At 38.3% G+C, this 22,536-nt stretch overlaps 1 protein-coding gene across 8 annotated transcripts in view; it reads left to right on the forward strand.

The window, feature by feature from the left end:
- Positions 1-21,859, forward strand: part of NCAM1 (neural cell adhesion molecule 1) — a 254,559-nt gene extending 232,700 nt beyond the window's left edge. For 4 of the 8 annotated variants that reach the window (XM_063435734.1, XM_063435735.1, XM_063435736.1 and 1 more), the window contains 4 exons: positions 13,578-13,785; positions 14,486-14,602; positions 16,878-17,618; positions 19,559-21,859. In XM_063435734.1, coding sequence (XP_063291804.1) covers positions 13,578-13,785; positions 14,486-14,602; positions 16,878-17,618; positions 19,559-19,679 — 1,187 coding nt within the window. In that variant the 3' untranslated portion in view covers positions 19,680-21,859. Of the gene's footprint in view, positions 1-364; positions 3,600-13,577; positions 13,786-14,485; positions 14,603-16,877; positions 17,619-19,558 lie in introns of those variants that run through there. The other 4 variants (XM_063435738.1, XM_063435739.1, XM_063435740.1 and 1 more) reach the window with 2 other exon arrangements.
- Positions 21,860-22,536: the final 677 nt, after the last annotated feature.

The raw sequence follows: 22,536 nt of genomic DNA on the forward strand, positions 1-22,536 counted from the left end.
TGATTCAAGCTTTGGCTTCTGAACCTTTGATTTATCTTCAAAATTAATCATTGAGCATTTTCTTAACATTATTATTTATTTACTTGTTTATTTTTTTTTGTTTGGCTCTGCTGTGCTGAGTTGTCTTCTTTGCTACATGTTTTATTTCTGTATGTGTGAACTATTTATTTTCTTATCTGTTTTTCTCTCTCTCCTTTCTCTCTCCTTCCTCTTTTTTCCCTTGATCTTTCCCTCCTCCTTCTTTTGTCCCCGAACTTCCCCTTGTCTGTGTTTGTGTCACTTCAACTGCCCTTGGACATCCATTCTACTACATGCACCAAATATTCCTACCAACAACCACTTTCCCCTGGACTCATTGCATCAGCAATCAATTTGGGGAGATGTCCTGTATCATCCACCTTTGCATCTTTGCTCGCTTTTTTAGTGACTGTAGTTCTCTGTTAAAATGGGATTTTGCTTCTGATACTGTTGCTCTTTGAATCAGAGAGGAGCGTCCATCGAAGCAAACCCATGTCATGTGTCTGGTTTGTTTTATTTTTGGCTAAGTTTAGGGCATTTTAAGATGAACTAATTTCTAACATTTACACACACTTCATTACATATTTCGATCTGGACTTTTTACAACTGACTAGTACAGGGGGACACCGTACCCCCTATTCAACTGAACCCAAACACATTTTGGGTACAGAAAGCATTATGGAAGTCTTTTTAGGTTTTTTTTTTTTTTCTGTAATTCTGCACTTACTTTTTTTTATTATGAGAGTGCAATATCAAAAATGATGTCTTAGGTTTGTTCTACTTTGGCTATATTGGGAACAGTTTGATGGTACAAATGCAATGCAAGTTATGCCTGATTACTGTTTAAAACATTGAACAAAATGTGAACTACTTTAAAATGTACACATTAAATCTTCTATGATGGGCCACAGAGAGAAGCCATTTTGCTGTAGAAAGGTTTTTGGGTTCACTGCAAGACCGATCGAGTGTCCCCCCACATACCCATCCTTTTACATGCGTGTCTGGCAGACTGCATCCTTGGTGATTTAGTCGGTAAGCTGAGATCTAGGTTTGCATCTGCACAGATCCCTGTCACTTCACTTCCATGTGCTGGTGCTGCGTGCAGCTTCTTTTAATGCAGGGGATGTCAGGTTTTAACATCGTAATCCAGCAAGTCAGTGTGAAAATAACTCTGCATGCTGTGCATCACTCTCAATATGCACAGTGCCAGATCCCAAGACAACATTGAAAGATGTCCTCTGGAAACACTGGCTTTAGGAAAAAACGCATCAAGTAATTAAAGAAACTTGCTAATTAACAATATTAATAATAAGAAATAGTTTTTTTTATTAATAATAGCATTTATTTTAATGTAGATTACTGGGTCATCTTGAAAAAGAAAAGTTCTAAAAAGCCATTAAACTTATTTGAAATCCAGTGCTGGGACATACTTCTCTCTGTGACCTTATCCTCCTCCAGTGAGATCATCAATCGTAATTATCTCTGGTCCAATCAGATGGTTCTCCTAGAGAAACATTGAACCATTGAAGACCTACGGTACATGAGCAGCAATTGCCATGATCCATCAATCCAATGCTTCTTAATGCTTTTTATGAGGAAAATTTGCCATTTGGATGATGAAGGTCTTAAAGAGAGTCCCCAACCAAAAAACAATGCTTTGTGAAAACACATTTTTTTTGGTTGCAGTAACACTTACTGGTATGGTCTTCCCCTTATTTAAATAAATTACTCACCTTCAATCCATTCCTAATTTCTCTTTCTCCCTGCAGTTTGATCCACCTTCTGCTAAGCCAGCAAGTAAAACAGGCACGGATATGTAGGGCCAGAAAGTGGCATGGAGTGGTGGATACTGCCGTGATTGGCTGTTCATCACCATCATGCTACGTATGCTGATATATTTTATGCACAGAATTCCCATTAGCCAGCCCAGAACTCTCATTCCTGACTGGCCAATCATGCTGCCTGAAGTGGACTTTCACCTTGGGCAGCTAAATGAAATATTTCAGTATTTGCTGTGTTTTATACTGAAACACAGTACATATAGACCTCTTCCACCATGACCACGTCTAAGTACTGAAGTAGCCAGGCGCTTGGAGTAAAAATGTACAGAGTGAATGCCACTAGTGACTGTCTATCTGAAAGCCAATAGATAGTTTTTTTTCAGCTTCTCAGAACAGTATCTATGCACCAAAACTACTATCTGTAGATGTAGTGATTTTGCTAATTGTAAATGTTAATACAGTCATTTTTAAAAGCATAGTGTCCAAACAAAAGCCAGGCCTTTTTCTAGAATATAGGTTCTGTTAAATTCAAACACAAATGCAACTTATTTTGTAGTGTAAGCAACATTCTGCCCTTAATATTAACGCCCTTAATATACCATCAACATCTATAAGAAATACTGCCTAATAACAGTGTATACCCAATGGATCTCGTTTATCCCGGAATAGTCTGCTGTCTGATTTTCTTTGAGTGTCTCTGGCGTGCACTCATTCTCACTGATGTTACCCAGTGGTACTTGTTTTGTATCCTTTTTCAAAGGCTTACTTATAGATATCAGTGCTTAAAATGCACTAGTTCACAATAACCAATATTTCAACAGTAAGTCCTCTCTTGTTGACATTGTTGTTTATATATCATTTTATACAATGACACGCTTTGTATTCACAGTAGGGAACACAGCATGTTAATTTCATTTGTTCTCAAATAGACAGCATAATTATATTTTCAGAATGTGGGAACATAATTCTTCCTAATATCCTCTAAATAAGCTGCGAATGCTTATTTTTCTGCTTTTCATAAACATCAACCACAAGTATGTAGGGAATAATTACATGGATTTTGTTAAATGTTTTTCTCAGGTTATTGAATACCAGTTGCACTGACCAAGCTGTGTCGGTCTACTGTCCACACTAAGAATTTAATTTTGCATGATAGCGATGACCTGACTGGAACAATGAAATCTCCAATGGATAGCAATGCATTACCTACAGACAAATACTCATAAATTAAAAAAAAATAAGTGAGCAAGATCTTCAGCACGCTTCAAACTGAAGCTTTGTTTCCCAAACATCTTGAGGCATTGCTATTGGAAAGCAAGGGTTAGAATGTTGGGGTTTCTCTAGACCTCCAAACTGGCATGTTCTCTTTTTCTCTATGACTGGAAGTAACAGTTAATATTCCCTTCAACAATTGACTTAGTGAATACTTTCCTCTTTTTTACACGTAACTTGGGATGGGGTTAATAAAAGGTGTAAGGGTTTCTATAACCTCCTATTATGCACAGGATCCTTCCAATCTTCTGAATCCATAAATTATGTAGGTAGAGGTAAAGTATTTGGACGAAAGCTTCAAGCTCCTCTCCCACACTTCAATCTCCATCTTCTTTGTGATGATATGAAGGTTTTGCGCAATGTGACACCTGGCTGATGCCTCTTGATTGACTATGACAGAGCCTCCCTCCCCCCCCCCAAAAAAAAATCTCTATCTTACCCCCACCATACCTTAATACCATACCTTAATCATTAATGTTTCAGTGAGCTGACAAATGACCTACAAAGTCAAAATTGTTAATTTTTAGAAAAAAAAAATTAGTTTCTTGATTTGCAGACCGTTATCCAATTTTTTTTTATTTACGACTTACATTTTTAAGTTGGTTACAAACTCCCTGCGGGTCACTGCTGCAAATATACAATGCTGACTTTGGAAATGTGTTCTCTAATCAGTGAGTGCACAATCACCTTGCAGAATGTTCACCGTGGTTTCAGATGCATTTTAGTTTACTTTTTTTTTTCCCCTTACATTTTACAGTCCATTGCAATGTTTATGTAGGAGGTGTGTCCTTGTGTAAAATAAAATATTTTCTAATATATTTTTAATCAGTATTGTGGTAGATGAAAGGATCATACACCCTGCAGGTTTGTGTAACAGAGTTGCCGTAAGCCAAGCATGCCAACAAAATGATGTGCCAATAAATGTATGTCACAAGATGCACATGCTTCTATAGTTTTGGATGGAAACATGCACATAGAAAGCACACTGAAATTCTATTCTCACATTCTTTATTCCTGCAAAATTCTAAAAAAAAAAAAAAAATTCCCTTTGAGTGCCAGCATTTTTTTAAATTTATTGTCTTATTCAAAACCCCCCTATCCCCAAAATCGAGCATGACAAAATCATTTTTAATAGCTTAGTGAAGAGTAACTTTGTAATTGAAATACACATTTCATCTCTTATTTTGTTGTTATTAAAGATTGTTCGCATCTCAAAAACAAGAGTAAGGCACTTTTGTAGTTTATGATGTTGTTTTTTTTGTTTTTATTTACGATTGACCTTTTGTTAGGGTTTTGTGATATGTTTATCAAATCTACCTTGGCAGAAAATGTGGGAAAATAAGAGTTATCTTCTTCTGCAAAGCACATTACTTATGTACTCTCTCCATGCTTTTAAATCCTCCCTCTTGCACACCAGATAAAACTTATAAATTATACAGTTTTGTTTTCAGGAGAAATTGATGTCTGTAAATAAAATGATGAAAGAACAAGAAGCCATAATGCTCGAATATCTTGTATATTTGGTTCCACTAGTGGAAGATTTCCTATTAATAAAAATTCTAGAAAACAATTAAATGATATAAGATTTTGTCTTTCTATGGATACTTTGGGAATATGGCTGAGAAGACCATCTACCTATCTATCTGTCTATCTGCCTATCTATCTAGCTGTCTATCTGCCTATCTATCTATATATCCATCTATCTATCTATCTATACATCTGTCTATCTAGCTAGCTATCTATCTATCTAGCATAGTAGAAATGCTTAAACATGTTTGCTATTTTCTAATACTTCGAAATACTTGGTGTTGGGGGTGTGGCTTGACCACCAATGGTAATGGTTGCTCCGACAAAGAAGCTCAGTCAAAAAGCACAGTTTTACACTTTAGATTTTTGGCTTTGCATATTGGCGATATCTAGGGGATCACAAAAGGACTTCTGCAAGTATGCCAAGAAATGGGAAATGGGCCCATGGGAAGCCAATCCGTTGCTATGATGAAGGAAACCCTGAGGACTGCACAACAGGACTCACAGGACAGAGTGAGTACACCTTGTCCGGTGTGTCCCAGCACTCTGTCCGCAATGGTTTCTCAGACGATCACATACCCGAGAGTACGGGGGAGATCGGGTGGTCACTCAACAATGTCAAGGAATACCTGGCAGGCAATATTGAGAGTTCTGCTAGGGAAGTGACGTTGGAAATACAGGCACTGGGGGCCCATATGGATGTACTTGAACACAGAATGGAAAGCATGTTTATGGTGCATAATGGTGTGGCTTCACTCACTAAATCCCTCATGAGCAGCATTGTGGAATTAGAATCGGCAAGTATATTATGAGGACATATCTGATACAGCTTGACACAATAATATACGCATAGGGGGACTGCATGAGAATGTGGAGAATGCGGCTTTGGCCTCTTGGTGGACACTTTCAAGGCAAGTCTCACCGACATTCTGGATCATCGCTGACATGTGAAATGTGTAGACTGTGCTTTGAGAGCCCACAGAGCATCTATCTATCTATCTATCTATCTATCTTTATTTTCTATGAATCTGTTTATCTGATCTTATTTGTATCTGTCTGTCTGTTGATCTAGAATAGATTGAAATAGGGCTAGAATAGGACTAAAGTGGATTTCTTTATTTACATTTTATTTTTATAAGGACAGAAATTGAATGATTCCATTGCAAAACAAAAAAATATATTTTCTTAAAAACTAAATTATAATTTGCATTATATCATGCAGAGTTTAAAATATTGACCATCGGAAATGTACAATGATCAGGGCATCTAGTGCAAGTATGGAATATTTGATATAGTTATACTTAGGTACCATCCTTTATATGTATAATGGGTGTACTTGCATGATAAATCGTTTGGAAAATGTCCTTGACATCTTCAACTGAATATCCTTGGGAAACCCAGGCAAATAGCTCGAAACTTTGGATCACCATTACACCTTAACTTTGATATTATTGTTCTGATATTATGCGAATGGCCCATATTAAGTATGCCAGTCTTTCTCAATAATGATGTAATTCTAAGAAAAAACATCCAAGGTAAAATTATATATTTTAAAAGTGTTTTTGATGCAACATGACCACTTCATTGTTTTGAAGTGGTCATCAAGCAAGGACCCTGTATGTGCAGCTCAGTATGAAATGCTACACAAACATATTTAGCCGAGCTGCTAGAGGTGTAACTACACTTATGTCAGCGTCATTACTCAACTTGGAATGAGAGTTTCAGGCTGGAAAATGTCAATTATGTGAATATTCCTTTCACAGATTTTTGTTTGTTGGCTGAGATTGTCCAGTGTCAAGTTTGGTGGTGTTTGGTGATATTTCCAATTAAATATAAGATCTGCAAATATACAAAATCCAACAGTGTATTTTGTAAACAAAATAATATATGTGCCATAAAGTCTACAGGGTATTACTCACTAGATTAACCCCTTAAGGACACATGACATGTGTGACATGTCATGATTCCCTTTTATTCCAGAAGCTTGGTCCTTAAGGGGTTAAAGGACCACTCTAGTGCCAGGAAAACATACTCGTTTTCCTGGCACTAGAGTGCCCTGAGGGTGCCCCCACCCTCAGGGACCCACTCCCGCCGGGCTCTGGGGGGAGGAAGGGGTTAAACTTACCTCTTTCTCCAGCGCCGGGCGGAGAGCTTTCCTCCTCCTCCTCTTCTTCCTCGCGACGTCATCGGCTGAATGCGCATGCACGGCAGGAGCCGCGCTCGCATTCAGCCGGTCGCATAGGAAAGCATTCATAATGCTTTCCTATGGACGCTTGCGTGCTCTCACTGTGATTTTCACAGTGAGAAGCACGCAAGCGCCTCTAGCGGCTGTCAATGAGACAGCCACTAGAGGCTCTGGAGGCTGGCTTAACCCTCAGTATAAACATAGCAGTTTCTCTGAAACTGCTATGTTTATAAAAAAAAAGGGTAAAAGCTAGCTGGACCTGGCACCCAGACCACTTCATTAAGCTGAAGTGGTCTGGGTGCCTAGAGTGGTCCTTTAATAGCATTAGGGCTTCAATACAACCATGTTTGATTCCACTATCGGAAAGGTTTTTCTTCAATTCTCTTGTAATATTATCGAATACTAGAGCAGAAATACAGAACCTAGCTGCAATGTTGTCTGTCTTAAAATAGTTTGCAGTATCCTAAACGTTTATTGTTGAATATATTGAAGAAATAAAGTTGTCACTTCATTGCAAAAGTTTGAAATAAACAGTGTCTTTTATAAAGTGTGCTTGTCATTAAACAATAACCCAATAACTATAGCAAATGTTAAGGAGAAAGCATGTATCTGCACATGGTGCTAGCCATATTACTCACACAAGTATAGATGGTATTTTATATCAGTGCATTATTACACCATATATTTTTATGTAATCAGCACAGAACTACTCACACCAACTTTGGGCTTATTTCCAAGCTTAAAATTAGAAAGTCCCCTAGAGGGCTGATTGACCAACCAACACAATAACTAATATAGGGGGATAGCCGTATGTTAATCAAAATGGACCAATTTTACTTAAAGGGACACTGTAGGGTCAGGAATACAAATGTGTATGCAGTGGCGTACACACAACCCATGGGGCCCCGGTGCGAAAACTGATCCGGGGCCCCCTCTCCCCCCGCGCGAGCGCTTACTCTGCGCAGGCTGGGGCCGCAACACATGGGGCGGGCACCTGGTCGCAGGGCTGCGACCCGTGCGACCGCGGTATGTATGCCAGTGCATGCATAAACACATACACTTAAAGGACCACTACAGACACCCAGATCACATCAGCTCAATGAAGTGGTCTGGGTGCCTGGTCTCTCTAGTTTTAACCCTGCAGCTGAAAACATAGCAGTTTCAGAGAAACTGCTATGTTTCACTGAGGGTTAATCCAGCCTCTAGTGGCTGTCTCATTGACAGCCGCTAGAGGATTTTCTGCGATTCTCACTGTGAAAATCACAGTGAGAAGACGCTGAACGTCCAAGGGAAAGCATTGAGTAATGCTTTCCTATGGGCGGTTTGAATGCGCGCGTGGCTCTTGCCACGCATGTGCATTCGGAGCTGAGAGGCGGATGGGGACGGAGAGATCCCCAGCGTTAAGGGAGTCCGGCGCTGGAGAAAGGTAAGTGCTTAAGACACACACTCTCATGAACAGACGCACACATTTACTGACAGACACATACTCAGTGACAGACGCACACAAACATACTCAGTAACACACACACACACTCACTAACACTAACACACACACTCACTAACACTAACACACACACTAACACAAACACACTCACTAACACAAACACACTCACTAACACACTCACTAACACACACACACTCACTAACACACACACACTCACTAACACACACACACTCACTAACACACACACACTCACTAACACTAACACACTCACTCACTAACACACTCACTAACACACTCACTCACTAACACACTCACTCACTAACACACTCACTCACTCACACACTCACTCACTCACACACTCACTCACACACTCACTCACTCACACACTCACTCACTAACACACTCACTCACTAACACTAACACTAACACACACTCACTAACACTAACACACACTCACTAACACACTCACTAACACACACACTCACTAACACTAACACACTCACTAACACACACACTAACACACACACTCACTAACACTAACACACTCACTAACACTAACACACTCACTAACACTAACACACACACTCACTAACACACACTCACTAACACTAACACACTTACTAACACACACACTCACTAGCACTAACACACTCACTAGCACTAACACACTCCCTAACACTAACACACTCACTAACACTAACACACTCCCTAGCACTAACACACTCCCTAACACTAACACACTCACTAACACACACACACACTCACTAACACACACACTCACTAACACACACACTCACTAACACACTCACTAACACACACACACACACACTCACTAACACTAACACACTCACTAACACTAACACTCACTAACACTAACACACTCAAACTTTTTTTTTTTTAATTTAATCCCCCCAGCCTCCTTACCTGTGTGAGAGCTGGGGGGATTCCCTGGGGTCCAGTGGTGTTGCTGGTCACCCGGCTGGCGGGCGCGCGAGGGAGCACTGTCCCCTGGGTGCTCCCTCTTCAGCTCCCTCGCGCGCCGCGTACTGATACCGGAGCCGGAAGATGACGTCATCTTCCGGCTCCGGTTTCAGTGCGGTGCGCGAGGGAGCTGAAGAGGGAGCACCCAGGGGACAGTGCTCCCTCGCGCGCCCGCCAGCCGGGTGACAGCAGGGCCAGCCTCGGGGGGCCCAGAGGTGGCCGGCTCCTGGGCCCCCCAGCAGAAGAGGCTGGCCCAGTGACCTACATACCTGGGTCGCAGGGCGGCCGGGCCCCCTGGTGGGCCGGGCCCGGTCGCAGCCGCGACCCCTGCGACCCTGGTATGTACGCCACTGTGTGTATGCTTGACCCTATAGTGTTTAACACACTGTTTAGGTGGTCAGTTCCCCATTTACTCCTTTAATAAATAGAAAACTCTCCTTATTTCAAGCACCGCGTAGGTCCGCTGGTACAGGCCCCGATACGCCTCCTTGGCTGACATCATCATTATTCCATAGATAAGCATTGGATTGACTGAGATGTCGATTCTGATTATCTCAGCCAAGGAGGCTGGATGGGGGGTGGAGCCAAATGCTGCCCTGGCCAATCATAATCTTTAATCAAGATGCATTAAATCAGTGCATCTCTATGAGGAATGTTGAGATGCTGAACAGTGCTGCACGTGGTGCAGGACTGACCCAGGAAGCACCTTGAGTGGACGTCAGAGTGAGTGCCACTGGAGGTGTGCATAGGCAGCAATGTAAACACTGCCTTTTCTCTGAAAAGGCAGTGTTTACAGCAAATAGCCTGCAGGGCTGCATCTTATACTCACCAGAACAACTACATTAAGCTGTAATTGTTCTGGTAATTATTGTGTCCCTTTAACGCGTATCCCTTCTCGACAAAAAAGGATTGCCTCCAAATTTTAAATTCAGAGCAAATACTTAATTAGACCTTAATTGAATTAATTTAAATGAAAAAAGACAAACAATATAAAGATAGGATTGTGTGTGGATGGCTAACTTAATTTGTGCAAAAGTATTGAATCTAAAGCAGTTAAACTGCTAACTGGAAAGTTAACTCATCCATAACATGGAGAGTCTACACAACCTGGAGTCTAGTGATCCACTAAAAAAAAGAGTAGACTGCCCTCACAAATCAGCTGATTATTTCAGCACAAGGAGGCAAAAAAAAAACAGCTAAAAAGTAGGCTATTGTAAATGACACCATTAATTTATGTTAGCAATCTGTTTTAGTTGATACTACTGAGGACATTACTGGATAAATAGGCAACTATTGCAATGCCAAAAATCTACAAATGTTAGTTTCAAACATTAAATATATGCATCCTGTACTTTCTTCAGTAATTTGGATAATAAAATATGTACATATTATTGTATGACCTATAGTGTACCATCAGATCATATTTGCATCATGTGGATACTTAAATCACTCTTTGCATTTAAACTGCTCTCTGTAAGTAGGGGAAGAGTACAGTCAATCGAAGGTTCTCTCTAGCGATGTACTCTGTCCGGTAAGTACATCGGGGTGTGTGTTAAGGATGAATTTGTTCTTTCAAACACTTACATAGGATGAGTGGAACTAACTTATAAACTGATTGGAGTCACTGGCTACAATCACTTAATTTATTCAAAGTTTTGAAAACCTGCCAACCACTGATGGCCATGACAGCAGCTTGGTTCTATCTCCAGATTGACGAGGGAGATTGATGGAAATAATTTGTGAAGTATGCAACTTGGACAGACTAGAATAATGGTTACCTAGTGGGCAAGTAGGGTTGTCCTGTAGTATTATAATATATTGAGTAGATGCAATGTACTCTGTGCGCCATTAAAGGACAACTGTCACCTCAAAACTATATTTTTATATAATAATTCTTTCATTAAATAAACACTCCAGGTACCAACACAACCTTATCTAAATTAAGTTGTTATGGTGCCAGGAGGCCCTTGGAGGGACGCTTACCTCAAGGACTCAAACCATTCTTGCATGGTTTTACTCTTAAGTGGTTTCCAGTGCCGATCTCATCTCCCTCCCTGTCGGCACCCGGCTTCAGAATTTTCACAAACAGAGAGTACGGAGTGCCGAAGATGAAGTTGTTTTGGTGCCTGAAGTGTCCCTTTAAGTTTTTCAATGAAGTAAATATAAAGCATGAGATAAACTCATCCCTAACTTTAGTATATTGCAAGATCCTTCTGCTGTATACATGCATCTTGGGTCAGACAGTGTTTGAAAACTATAGTCTTCACTACTTCTGTGTCGGGAGTGAAGCAGGGAAGACAAGAGAGACTTTTGTCGGTTTTCAAACACTGTCCGACCCAAGGCGCATGTATATGGCTCAGGGATCCAGTCATATACAAAAGCTATGGATGAGTCTTTATCATTTTTTACTTGTACTTTATTTAAAAAAAAATCTATTTCCTTTCAAAACTTGATGAAAGGATTACAAAGTTATATAATAGTTCTGAGGTGACAGTTGTGGTTCTATGGAGCTTAGAGCTACCCTTTAAATGCAGAATACGTCGACCTCAATTTAATATTGTTGGATAAGCTTTTTAAATTATTTCATCATATTTTTGGATGCACATTTAAAGATATTAAAATATAAAAATATATCATATTTATAAAAATATTAACATACAAAAACAACAATATTAAATTAATTCCTTATTATCTCACAGAACTATCCACTAGTTCACCAACCGTAACGTTTTCGAAATTGCGAGGGGCAATTTTCTTGTACATATGCATAAAATAGCTTAGTTAAAGCACTTAGCTCCATGAAAGTATCTAGCAGTAGGTGGCATTGATTTTCCATGAGATCCTTCTGTGTTGTGTTATTAGTACCATTTCAAGTATAGTTGCTCCATCATAATTAGCCTTTTAGTACATTCCTCATTCAAGTGCGTACAAGACCCCATTACTAAGGATTGATTTTTTTTTAAAAAAAGTGGTACACAAACACACATTAAGATGATGAAGAGTGCTAGTCTCATATAATTAAATTATATTTTTAAGTTCTAGAAAATATGTGAAGTTATAATAGCGTGCTTGTTAAAGGACCATTACAGGCACCCAGACCACTTCAGCTCAATAAAGTGGTCTGGGTGCCAGGTCCCGCTAATGTTAACCCTGCAGCTGAAAACATAGCAGTTTCAGAGAAACTGCAATGTTTCTCTGAGGGTTAATCCAGCCTCTAGCCTCAGAAGTCTGATAGAGACTCATTATGCATTCACACTGACTGACCATCTTAATATTTTTTGAGTTTACAGTGTTATTCACTAAAATTAGATTATCGGTGTCTAAGGACTCTTAGAATAGGTCTGTACATTCAAATAACGCCCTAGCCACATTTAAAAAATTATGCCATAGCCAGATTTGGGAAAAATAAAAAAGAATTCACCATTATGTAGTTTTACATGGAAATCAGAAATGTATATAATCATAGCTACAATCGAAAACAAACTTTAGAAAACCAAAATGAAGACTATGTATAAAAAGCATTTTGGGACATTTTTCAAAATTAACCCTTAAAGGACCAAACGTCTGGAATAAAAGAGAATCATGACATGTCCCACATAGTCGTGTGATCTTCAAGGGTTAAGAGAGGATGTTTCTCCTGGTCTCACCACTTAAGATCTTGGCCTTAGAGTTGCTCTTTGCATATAACAAACTAGTCCCACGCTGATATGTGATTCACTCTGTGCGGGTGCTCCCACAAACTCCTGTGGTTATGGTGCATCAGAGTAGCCCTTAAAGGTAACATTGTCACAATCCTATCTGTAGCCGCTAGGAGGTGTATAAGTATAATAACCACAACTGGAAAGAACTCTCTGAAAACAAAAAGAGCCATGTATTGATTAGTAGAGTACGCTACACATCTTTGTAAGTTAAACAATATTTATTTTTTTGCACTGCCTCATATGTTAGGGGCTGTTGCAAAGGCAATAAGGCTTACAAGTGTGCATAAATATAATGGATTATACAGTTAGAAATGTGTTTCCCCATTACTCAAAATTAGATTATAAATCTCACATGGAAATTAATTGCAGAAACACATCTTATAAATGGTATTCTATAAAGTGTTTTTTCTCTGGGAAAAAACATAGTTTGAAAGACTATTCTGAAATTATTTAAAATTACAAAATGTTGCAAAGCTTTCCTATACCTGAATTATGGATTTATAACTGTACCTATAACCTTAAATGCAGTGCCAGCCTTTTGGTTAGAATTAAAGTATAGTTATATAACAATTTTAGCTTTGATTAGAGATTACATTCCACTCTAAACTTAACTGTACATTCCACTCTAAACTTAAACTTAACTGTAACCTTGAATTCTATTTTCCTAGCCACCAGTAGCACCAGTTCTGGTTTGGGGACAGGAGCTATCGTTGGCATTCTCATTGTCATCTTCGTTCTCCTGTTGGTGGCCGTGGATGTGACCTGCTACTTCATGAACAAATGTGGCATTTTCATGTGCATCGCTGTCAACTTCTGTGGAAAGGCCGGACCTGGTGCTAAAGGAAAGGACATTGAGGAAGGAAAGGCAGCATTTTCGTAAGTTGTGCAGCAACTTGTTTATTGTTCTGTACATTTTTATTATACAAAAGTTTTTATTAACCTTAGCAAAAGGTATAGGGTTTCTTTGACTGGTTAAGAGCTGTAAGATGGTGTGGAGTTATAAGCTGCAGTCTTTCGTTATGGATTTGATTTGCCAACTTGATAAAGATGCATAGGCAAACTGAAAGGACTGTAATGGTTTTACATGGGTTTCTAGTCCTCCATGCTGTTTATACTATACTGATTTGAGGAAGGGATACAGCAGCGAGAGCCATGCTTTCATGGAAAGAAAAGGGGATAAAGTTACTCTATTCTACAGATGCTCCACACAAGAAGATGTGATTGTGGGTGCAATCACCAAAGTTTCTGTGCTAGATGTTTATTAACAAATATTAATATACCCCGTTATTGCATTGCAAAGGTGAACCCCTTGCTGCCAAACCTTGAAGCAGATCTTCCCAGAGTCTAGTTTCTATACTTTCTTCAGTAGCTCAATCTGTGAGAAATTCACCATAAATATTTTGAGCAATGACTCCAAAACTTTAATTAAAATGAGTCCATGATGTTGCAGCAAATGCTCCCAGCTGACACTGTAAATTACGATTTATTAGATATCACATTTCAATTAATAGAAATTAAGATTTGCTTTACCTGTATTGAGTGGGTAGCTGCAGCTAACTGTGTGATTCTTTCACAGGAAAGATGAATCTAAGGAGCCCATTGTGGAGGTTCGAACAGAAGAGGAAGGAACACCCAACCATGATGGAAGCAACCAAACAGAACCCAACGAGACCACTCCTCTAACAGAACCAGAGTATGTGGGCATTCTGTTGGTATTGATGGTGTAGTTTATTCAATTAAAATTGAATTGCAAGTAATGTCTGTATAAAGACATAGAGAGTGTTTAGACAGCACAGTCATGAATTCTGAAAAGGAGAATATTCACATGCACAATAAGCAACTAGGGGATAATATTGGGTGAGTGGTCACAGCAACAACAAGTAAAGAAGGCTGACTTATATGACACGATCAGCCAGTGCGTAGACACACTATAAGTACTTGGAAAAATAAGGTAAATATGTGGAGTCTAGATGCTGCAGATCTAAAAGAAAATATGGAGAATGTGAAGATTTTTACTGGATTTTCAGGGACAGCTTCATACAACCATAGCTGCTACCACAAGCTGTAGTGTTTATGGGGCTTGGGATGTTTCTTTAAGGCGCAAGGCATTCCCTTTTCCCCTGCCTGCCTGGTCTCAGAGGGTGGGAGCAAACTAGGGCACCCTTTCCTAATTTTGTCCAGTAGATAACCTGTAGGAAAAAGTGAACATGTGAGACACTTACCCAACTCTCTGCAATCTACTTACAGAGGTAGGTGCTACTCTTTTGTAACACCCACCACCAGTCTGCCCAAGCTTTTCCCATGGTCTTCACAGATTGCCCTGCTTGGGTTGCTATGCATGATGAGCAGAAGGCTGTGGAAGATCCCCTCTGAAGAAAAACCCATTTTAAACAGATTTCCTTTTAACAATAAAAACATCCTAGCTACTCCTAAAGCACATTTTTCTGACATACAACCAGTGATGCAAGAGTCAAACACAAATCTGGTGCTCATCAGTGATGATAAGCTATAATCTATTCTTTGAAATCTCTAAAATATTTTTCATAATTTGTTTGAAGATGATATAAGCATTATGTGATCTGTATTCAAGGAAAAATATCCTGTTATCGGTAGGGAGAGAGTTAGAATGGATTGATGCCATACAATGGGAGAAAAACATTACACATTATGGCCTTTAGGTGGCACTCATGCTAAAATCAAGACCAAAATGTATTCTTATAATTTAGCTTAAAATATGCAAATTATATTTACAATACATTTAATTATTACTCTGTCAGCATATACATTGACTCCACAGGGTAACATTTTAAAGTGTTACAGGGTATGAGATAATGTAAGTATTTCTGGGGTAGAGATGAAGATGAACACCTTATAAAAATTTAATTTGGGAGAGAAAAGTTTAAAGAACCTCAAAGAATGTAACATAATAACTTTCGTGATTTGTGCACGTAGGTTACAATAGTTTTTTTTACGTCCACCAAAAAGTACTTGTGGCCATTGGTATTTGATAGGGTCATCGAGATTATATCATCTATGGTGTATTATGTTTGTATGGGTAACATTTCCCGTGTTTACAAAACTCATCAGAGTTTTTTCTCAGCCTTGCGAAAGACTTTTGTGGGCAAACTTGCAAGACAGTCACTTTTTTTGTAATAAAGGGCATTTCATGTGCTTGTTTGGATCAAAATAAGAGAATACAAAAAAGCTACCTTATAGACAAAGGAAAGCAATTGCGTTTTCCAGTGCCCTAAGCCCCAAAAAAGATAAACTAACAGCAATGAAAATTGTTTACCCTGCTTGTCCATTTTTATATTTAAGATCACTAATCAAACGACACATATAGTCATGAATAAGTTATATTGTTAAAGGTCTAGATAAAGTGATCTTTTGTCTTATATGTCAAAATGGAAATGTCAGAGGCATGCTGTAGGACATTCCTAGTTATACACAGAGAAGATATTCATCCTAAATTGTGATACCTCTAAAATTTTTCCACTAAGGTGAGCACACAGGCTTATTTTTCTGACTCAAAAGTCAATAATAAATATGTATTTTCTATGATATCAAATGAATACAGAATGAAAAATATTCCTGCAGTTCAAACAAAAATGGACACACATCCCAGAGCGCGTTGTAAGTCTTATATATAAATAATTTATTTACTCTGTTGGAGTGCGTAGGACACGCAGTAAGAGTTCCTGAATATATCTGTGTTCCTGATCCATAAAACGTTATACTAACCCAAAATAATAGCATGCCAATGCACTTCCCTGCTTTTCTATTTCCAGTATATCAATAACAATTGTTCACCTGTCTAAATCCAATAATCAGCTCAATGTTACTGAACCTCTGTGCCTATAACAATGTGCTGCTTGTAATCTGCATGTTTTGTCTGTTTTGCTTCCTTGTGCCTGTCATTTGTTTTCTTCATTGTCTACTTTCTCTCTCTACTCATGTGCTTCTCGCAGGCATCCAGCTGACACCACAGCTACTGTTGAGGACATGCTGCCTTCTGTAACCACCGTCACCACTAATTCTGATACAATAACTGAAACTTTTGCTACTGCTCAAAATAGCCCAACGAGTGAGACCACTACTCTAACATCCAGCACTGCCCCACCACCTTCTAATGTTCCTGACTCAAATTCAGTGCCATCTGCCCAGGCAACTCCTTCAAAAGCAGAGGCACCTTCTGCCTCATCGCCCCCTCCAGCCTCATCTCCAAAGGTTGCCCCTCTGGTAGATCTCAGTGATACCCCATCTACTAATAATCCATCTAATACTTTAGCTACCCAAGGGGTAGTCCTGAACCCCAGTACTACAACCAGTGTAGCTGAGGCTCCAAAAGCAGTCACTAAACCACCTGCAAATACCACTAGTCCACCAGCTACTCCTGAACCAAAACAGGGGAAGCAAGAAGCATCAGCTACCAAAAGCCCAGAAAAGGAAGCAGCACAACCGAGTATAGTGAAGAGTCCAGTGGAGGCCACCAAGGTTGATACTCCTTCCCTCACCAACACAAAACCTTCCCAGAATGAGGACTTTCAAATTGATGGGGGGACCTTCAAGACTCCAGAAATTGACCTTGCAAAGGATGTTTTTGCAGCTCTTGGAACTTCTACTCCTGCCGCTGTGGGTAGTGGGAAAGCTCCTGAGCTGGTTTCTTCCACTGCAGCCACCTCTGTACCGCCTGCTTCATCAAAGACCGAGTATGGCCTCTCTTAATCCTCTGTTGGTTTTGTCTTGTGTTGTCATTTGTTGGTGCTGTGTTGTGATTTGTGGTTGTCTTTTTTTCTTAACATTGATTGTTATTTAACAAACTAATAATTGTCTCAGGAATAAGAACATTTTAGAATTCGTAACTGTAGCATTTTTTTTTCTTTTATCCATCTTCTGAGCTGGACCTACTGCACTCGTCTTTTCTTCATTTAATACAAGAGTGTAATAAGACTCAAACACTCTTTTTTTCTAACACTATCAATGCACCAGCAGTAAATGTACAAATTGAATAGTCACTATATTTTTTACATGTAAGGCAATCAAACTCTATATTCCATAGATTGTTATTGAGATCCATTTTTGGCACCTTACCTAGGATTGCATGATATAAAAGTAGTTCACAATGTCTCATCTCTTTTTAAACAAAACTCAGTAATCCATGCAATCCATAAAATATAAGTATGCACGTCTCTCAAATGGAAACAAAACTCCCAAAGTATGTTTCTTCTAAATAAAACCTCCATATTCCCAAAATGAAATCCAATTTAAATACTATCTTACCACATTATATTTACAGTTGGGCAGCGGTCACTTTTAAAGGGGGAGTATAGTGAATACCGCTGCTAGAACCTGAAGATTGACACTATAAAAATGAAATACATTTACATAGCAGTAATATGACATTTAATTGTCTGCATTATAGTTTAAAGGAAACATGTCTTAATATTTATTAATAAGCATTAGGCTTGTTAGCATACATATGTTTTACTTTGTACATCTTTACTAACACGTGGGATGATTATATTATTATTATTATAATCCTGCTTCTCTACAATTAATATATATAAAAAAATAAAAGTTGCTAAAAAATGAAATAAAAAAACAAAATAATTCTACCTATTATTGAGGCTTTTCAATCTTGCTAGTGAGAGTGGTAAAACAATGATCAGGTATTCCCTAAACCGTCTAACTAGAGGTCATTCAAGACACAGTCTTCCCTATATTAATACCTGCTGTGCATTGAGTTACAAAGGTGTGAGTATTATTATGAGCTAAAAAAAATGTCCCTTGCTCCTTCTACTATTCGTGAGCAGTAGAATCCATCCATCCATTCATCCAACCTTGTCACTCTCACTCTTTGTCTATTTATCTGAGGATTTAAAAGTAAAAATAAATGGGATGTAAAGGCAGAGAACTGAAATGCAAGGATAGGGTTAATTGGTGGTGGGTGGAATGGTAGAATTTTTAGGGCACGGGATAGGGAAGAAGTAGGCGTTGTAAAGATCTAAGGTAATTATTATTAAGCCATACTCCATGAGCAGGATATGTAGAATTAGAAGGACTACCTATTGCCCCCAGTTTATTTTTTTTAAGCAAACAATGTGTCTTTGACATGATTGACTGCTCTTAACAGACAGTTTTTTTTAGACCACCCTCCAACCAACATTGACAGAGGACTTTATCTGTTTTGGTTTTATTTTTTATCTTCTTCACATGAAACAAATGTCATGTACATAACTTTAAACAGCCTATACATATCTTAAAGAGCACATGTCAACATTTTACCATTATAACAACATGACAAATTCAACCTTTGGAAATCATTTTTGGACCAAACGTATTCTTGAGTTTAGTGGTATTTAATTATTTTACAAGACAGGTATACACAAAAAAACTCCAAAGCCATAATTACATTTTTTAATTTATTCAAATGTTGTGTATGTTCATGTTATGTATACTTTATCTACATACCTACTGTTTGTGGTCTTGACAATAAATACCATAGGGGTCATGTAAAAAAAAATATTAAATATATCCTTGCAACTTGGAAACAACAACATGGGTCTTGTTCTCAGCTCAGAAGTGAATTGATTTCTGGTTCCTGTATCGTCTGTTTTTGTAACATTGTCTATCTATGATTTGTTTGCAGGAAGGCCCCTGTAGAAGAGAACTCAAAGCCAGAGGAAACAGAAAGCAAGAGCACTCCAGCAGAAGTGACCACAGTTCCCAATGAAGCCACTCAAACAAACGTGAATGAGAGTAAAGCATGATTCCGCCTTGGGGGTGGGGGGTGTGTTAAAGGGGAAGGGGAAAGTGAATATTAAAAATAATGTCTGGAGAGCCTCATGCTAGCCATTTACAGAGTGAGGTACACAAACACACACTTCATCATTCCTCTCAAATATTGGCCTTTGTTGTTTTTCTTTTTTTAAGGAAAACCTGTTTGTTTTGTGTGAGATTGTAGAAAGAATTCATCTCTTGTGCACATGCTTTTTATGAATAAAATCAAGGGAGAAATATCGGTAAGAGAAGTATCATTCAGTATCCTTGATACTGCCGAGAGCATCCTAGCTGTTCTTAACCTATATTTATCAGAACGAGGGTAGAGAGCCAAGAGCATTGCATTTAAATGTGTCCATGCATTTCCTATATTCTTCTCTAAAAGGGGTTGTTTGAAAAAATTTACCACTCTAGATAAATAAAAATGAAAGAACACGTTATTTGTACATGTCCTAAGGGTCTTTTATAATCGTACAATTTGATTGATTCATAGTATAAAGAGTTTACCATCCCGAGCCATGCTTATTCCCCTTCTTTCTTATTTTTTTAATTTTTTTTTAATGAATTGTTTACATAAGTGTTCCATTTTTATCTCATCCCACACAGGACTTAGTCTTCTAGAAATAGCACTAATTGCTTAAAGTCAATGATGGAACTTTGATAAAGGAAATAACTGTATGATAAAGTAACAGGAGATTGTCATCAGGACATTAGTTGACAGATTCTTCACTCATTAATTGTATGTCAGTATAGACCACTAACCCCTTCAGGATTAGTTGGTTAGGCAAACCTGATGATTTAATGATAGTCTTTGCTTGTCATATGTTATGAAGAGTTTACGATGAGGTTAGAGAAAAACTATCCAGAACAGAACAACATGACCATGCATATGAGGGCATGCCTACCTCTCTTAAAAGTAAGAGAGGCCAATGATCTGTACCCCGTCATAGCATGAAAGGTATATTTTCTGTACCTTCCTTTCAATACACATTAACTTAAAACATTGTCGTTGTTTACATGTCACTGCCTAATTCTAAGAATTGTGTAGTATATATTTCATGTGCTTTTGACATCTCTTTTTGCTACTCTGGGAAGGAATATTGCAACATTTGTAAAGTTTGCATTGAAATTTAAACTTGCACTATGGGTACATCTCAGTACTCGTATTTGCCATCTGCGAGGCATTGACTCCACAACATGTGCGTTCTAGCACCTTGCTCTTTGTCATGTGATTGCTTCAAAAGCTGGTTTTTACATGGAAAAAAAATACATTCAGACTTGTTGAAACGTGGCAATATGGTTTCTAGTGGAGCGTTAGGGGATTCTTACTGGGATCGACGGTCCAGATTCTCTCATGGGCCAGACATTACAGCGATTATAAGGAGGTGTCTCAGTTAAATGCACCACTTTCTTGAGTAGTAGAGTTTGGTCTCTAGCATAAAACTCCCTTAATAACTTATGTTTTTAATAGTGCAACATTTTAGCCTCTACTCTTAATGAAAGATCTAATCAATTTAGCCAATAAGAATGAAAAGCATTTTGCTGCCTTACCTTTGATATACAAAAGACTCCTAAATAGACTAATCAAGATGGAAATCAATAAAACATAGATAAGACCTGATACCCATCAGAACCCTTTTAAGTTTTTATCACAGGCCACCAAAATATGTTGTAACTGACTAGCTGTTAAGACAATATATTTCATCCCTGTCTTGTATTCCAATATTAGAGTTACCTTTCTAATGATAGACATACATACGGTACTTCTAAATATATAGAAAAGAGGTAAAGATAGAAAATTGTTCTGTACTTCTCTTGCCTCGGCTAAACATCAAATCATCCAGTAACCTAGCCCTAATCAAACCAATTTCATGTTCCACCCCATTCCAGCTCTGCAGAAAACAAACTTCTCTGAATCTGTACATTTTAAGCTTTCTTTTGTAGGATGCCAAATGTATATTTCAATTATTTTTTTTGTTATATTTCATTTTAGCAGTATTGACATATGTGCATTTTGTTAACCTTGTGGAATATGTGAAACCACACACAAAGGTTTTTTGGTTTTTTTTTTTTTCTAATTATTATATTCTGTGTTTACAGATTATCGTTTTTCCATCTTATGTTTTTTTTTTTGTGTTTGAGCATTTGTGTGACGGCTTTTTTTTTAATAGACATGGTATATATAAATATATATATATAAATATTAGATTATTAGCATGCGTGCTTTGCTATGAGATGTGTTGAGGGGGAAAAGTGAATTTTTACAAATGTTAACTCCTGTCTAATTTTTTTGGGCATGAAAGTCACGTTACTAATTTTTGTTTTGTTCCTGGACATGTACAACAGAATATGTAATTAACATAAGATAAAGGTACGCCATCTGTTAAAATTCTCTCCAACCGATATCCCACATTTTAGCGCCCTGTTTTTAGAATACTGATTGATGTGTTTAAAAAATGTTATTGCTCCATTTGAGCCATATTAGTGTGTAGTACGATTTATCCTACTTGAAAAAGCACTGAGGTTTAGGAGCCTTTACAGGTTTAAGTGTTTGTTTTTCAAACTTAAAAGAAACGCTCAAAGCACCATAACAAACAACAGTGTGCTGTAGTGGTTATAGTGCCATGAGGGTCATGGTGCATCCCCATTGTAAGCAGTCAAATAATTTTAGCACAGCTCCTGGCACCTAAAACACTGCAGAATGCTTAAGTGGTTATGGTGCTCGGAGTGTACATTTGTGTACATTTATAGCTTAGTTACTGGTTGATATTTTCCAAATGCCCCAATAATGATATATTGTTCACATCGCTCTGTTTCCAAACTAACACAGAGCAATGTATTAATTAA

This window comes from Pelobates fuscus, chromosome 11 (genome assembly GCF_036172605.1).
Source record: "Pelobates fuscus isolate aPelFus1 chromosome 11, aPelFus1.pri, whole genome shotgun sequence".
NCBI classification, from domain to species: Eukaryota; Metazoa; Chordata; class Amphibia; order Anura; family Pelobatidae; genus Pelobates; species Pelobates fuscus.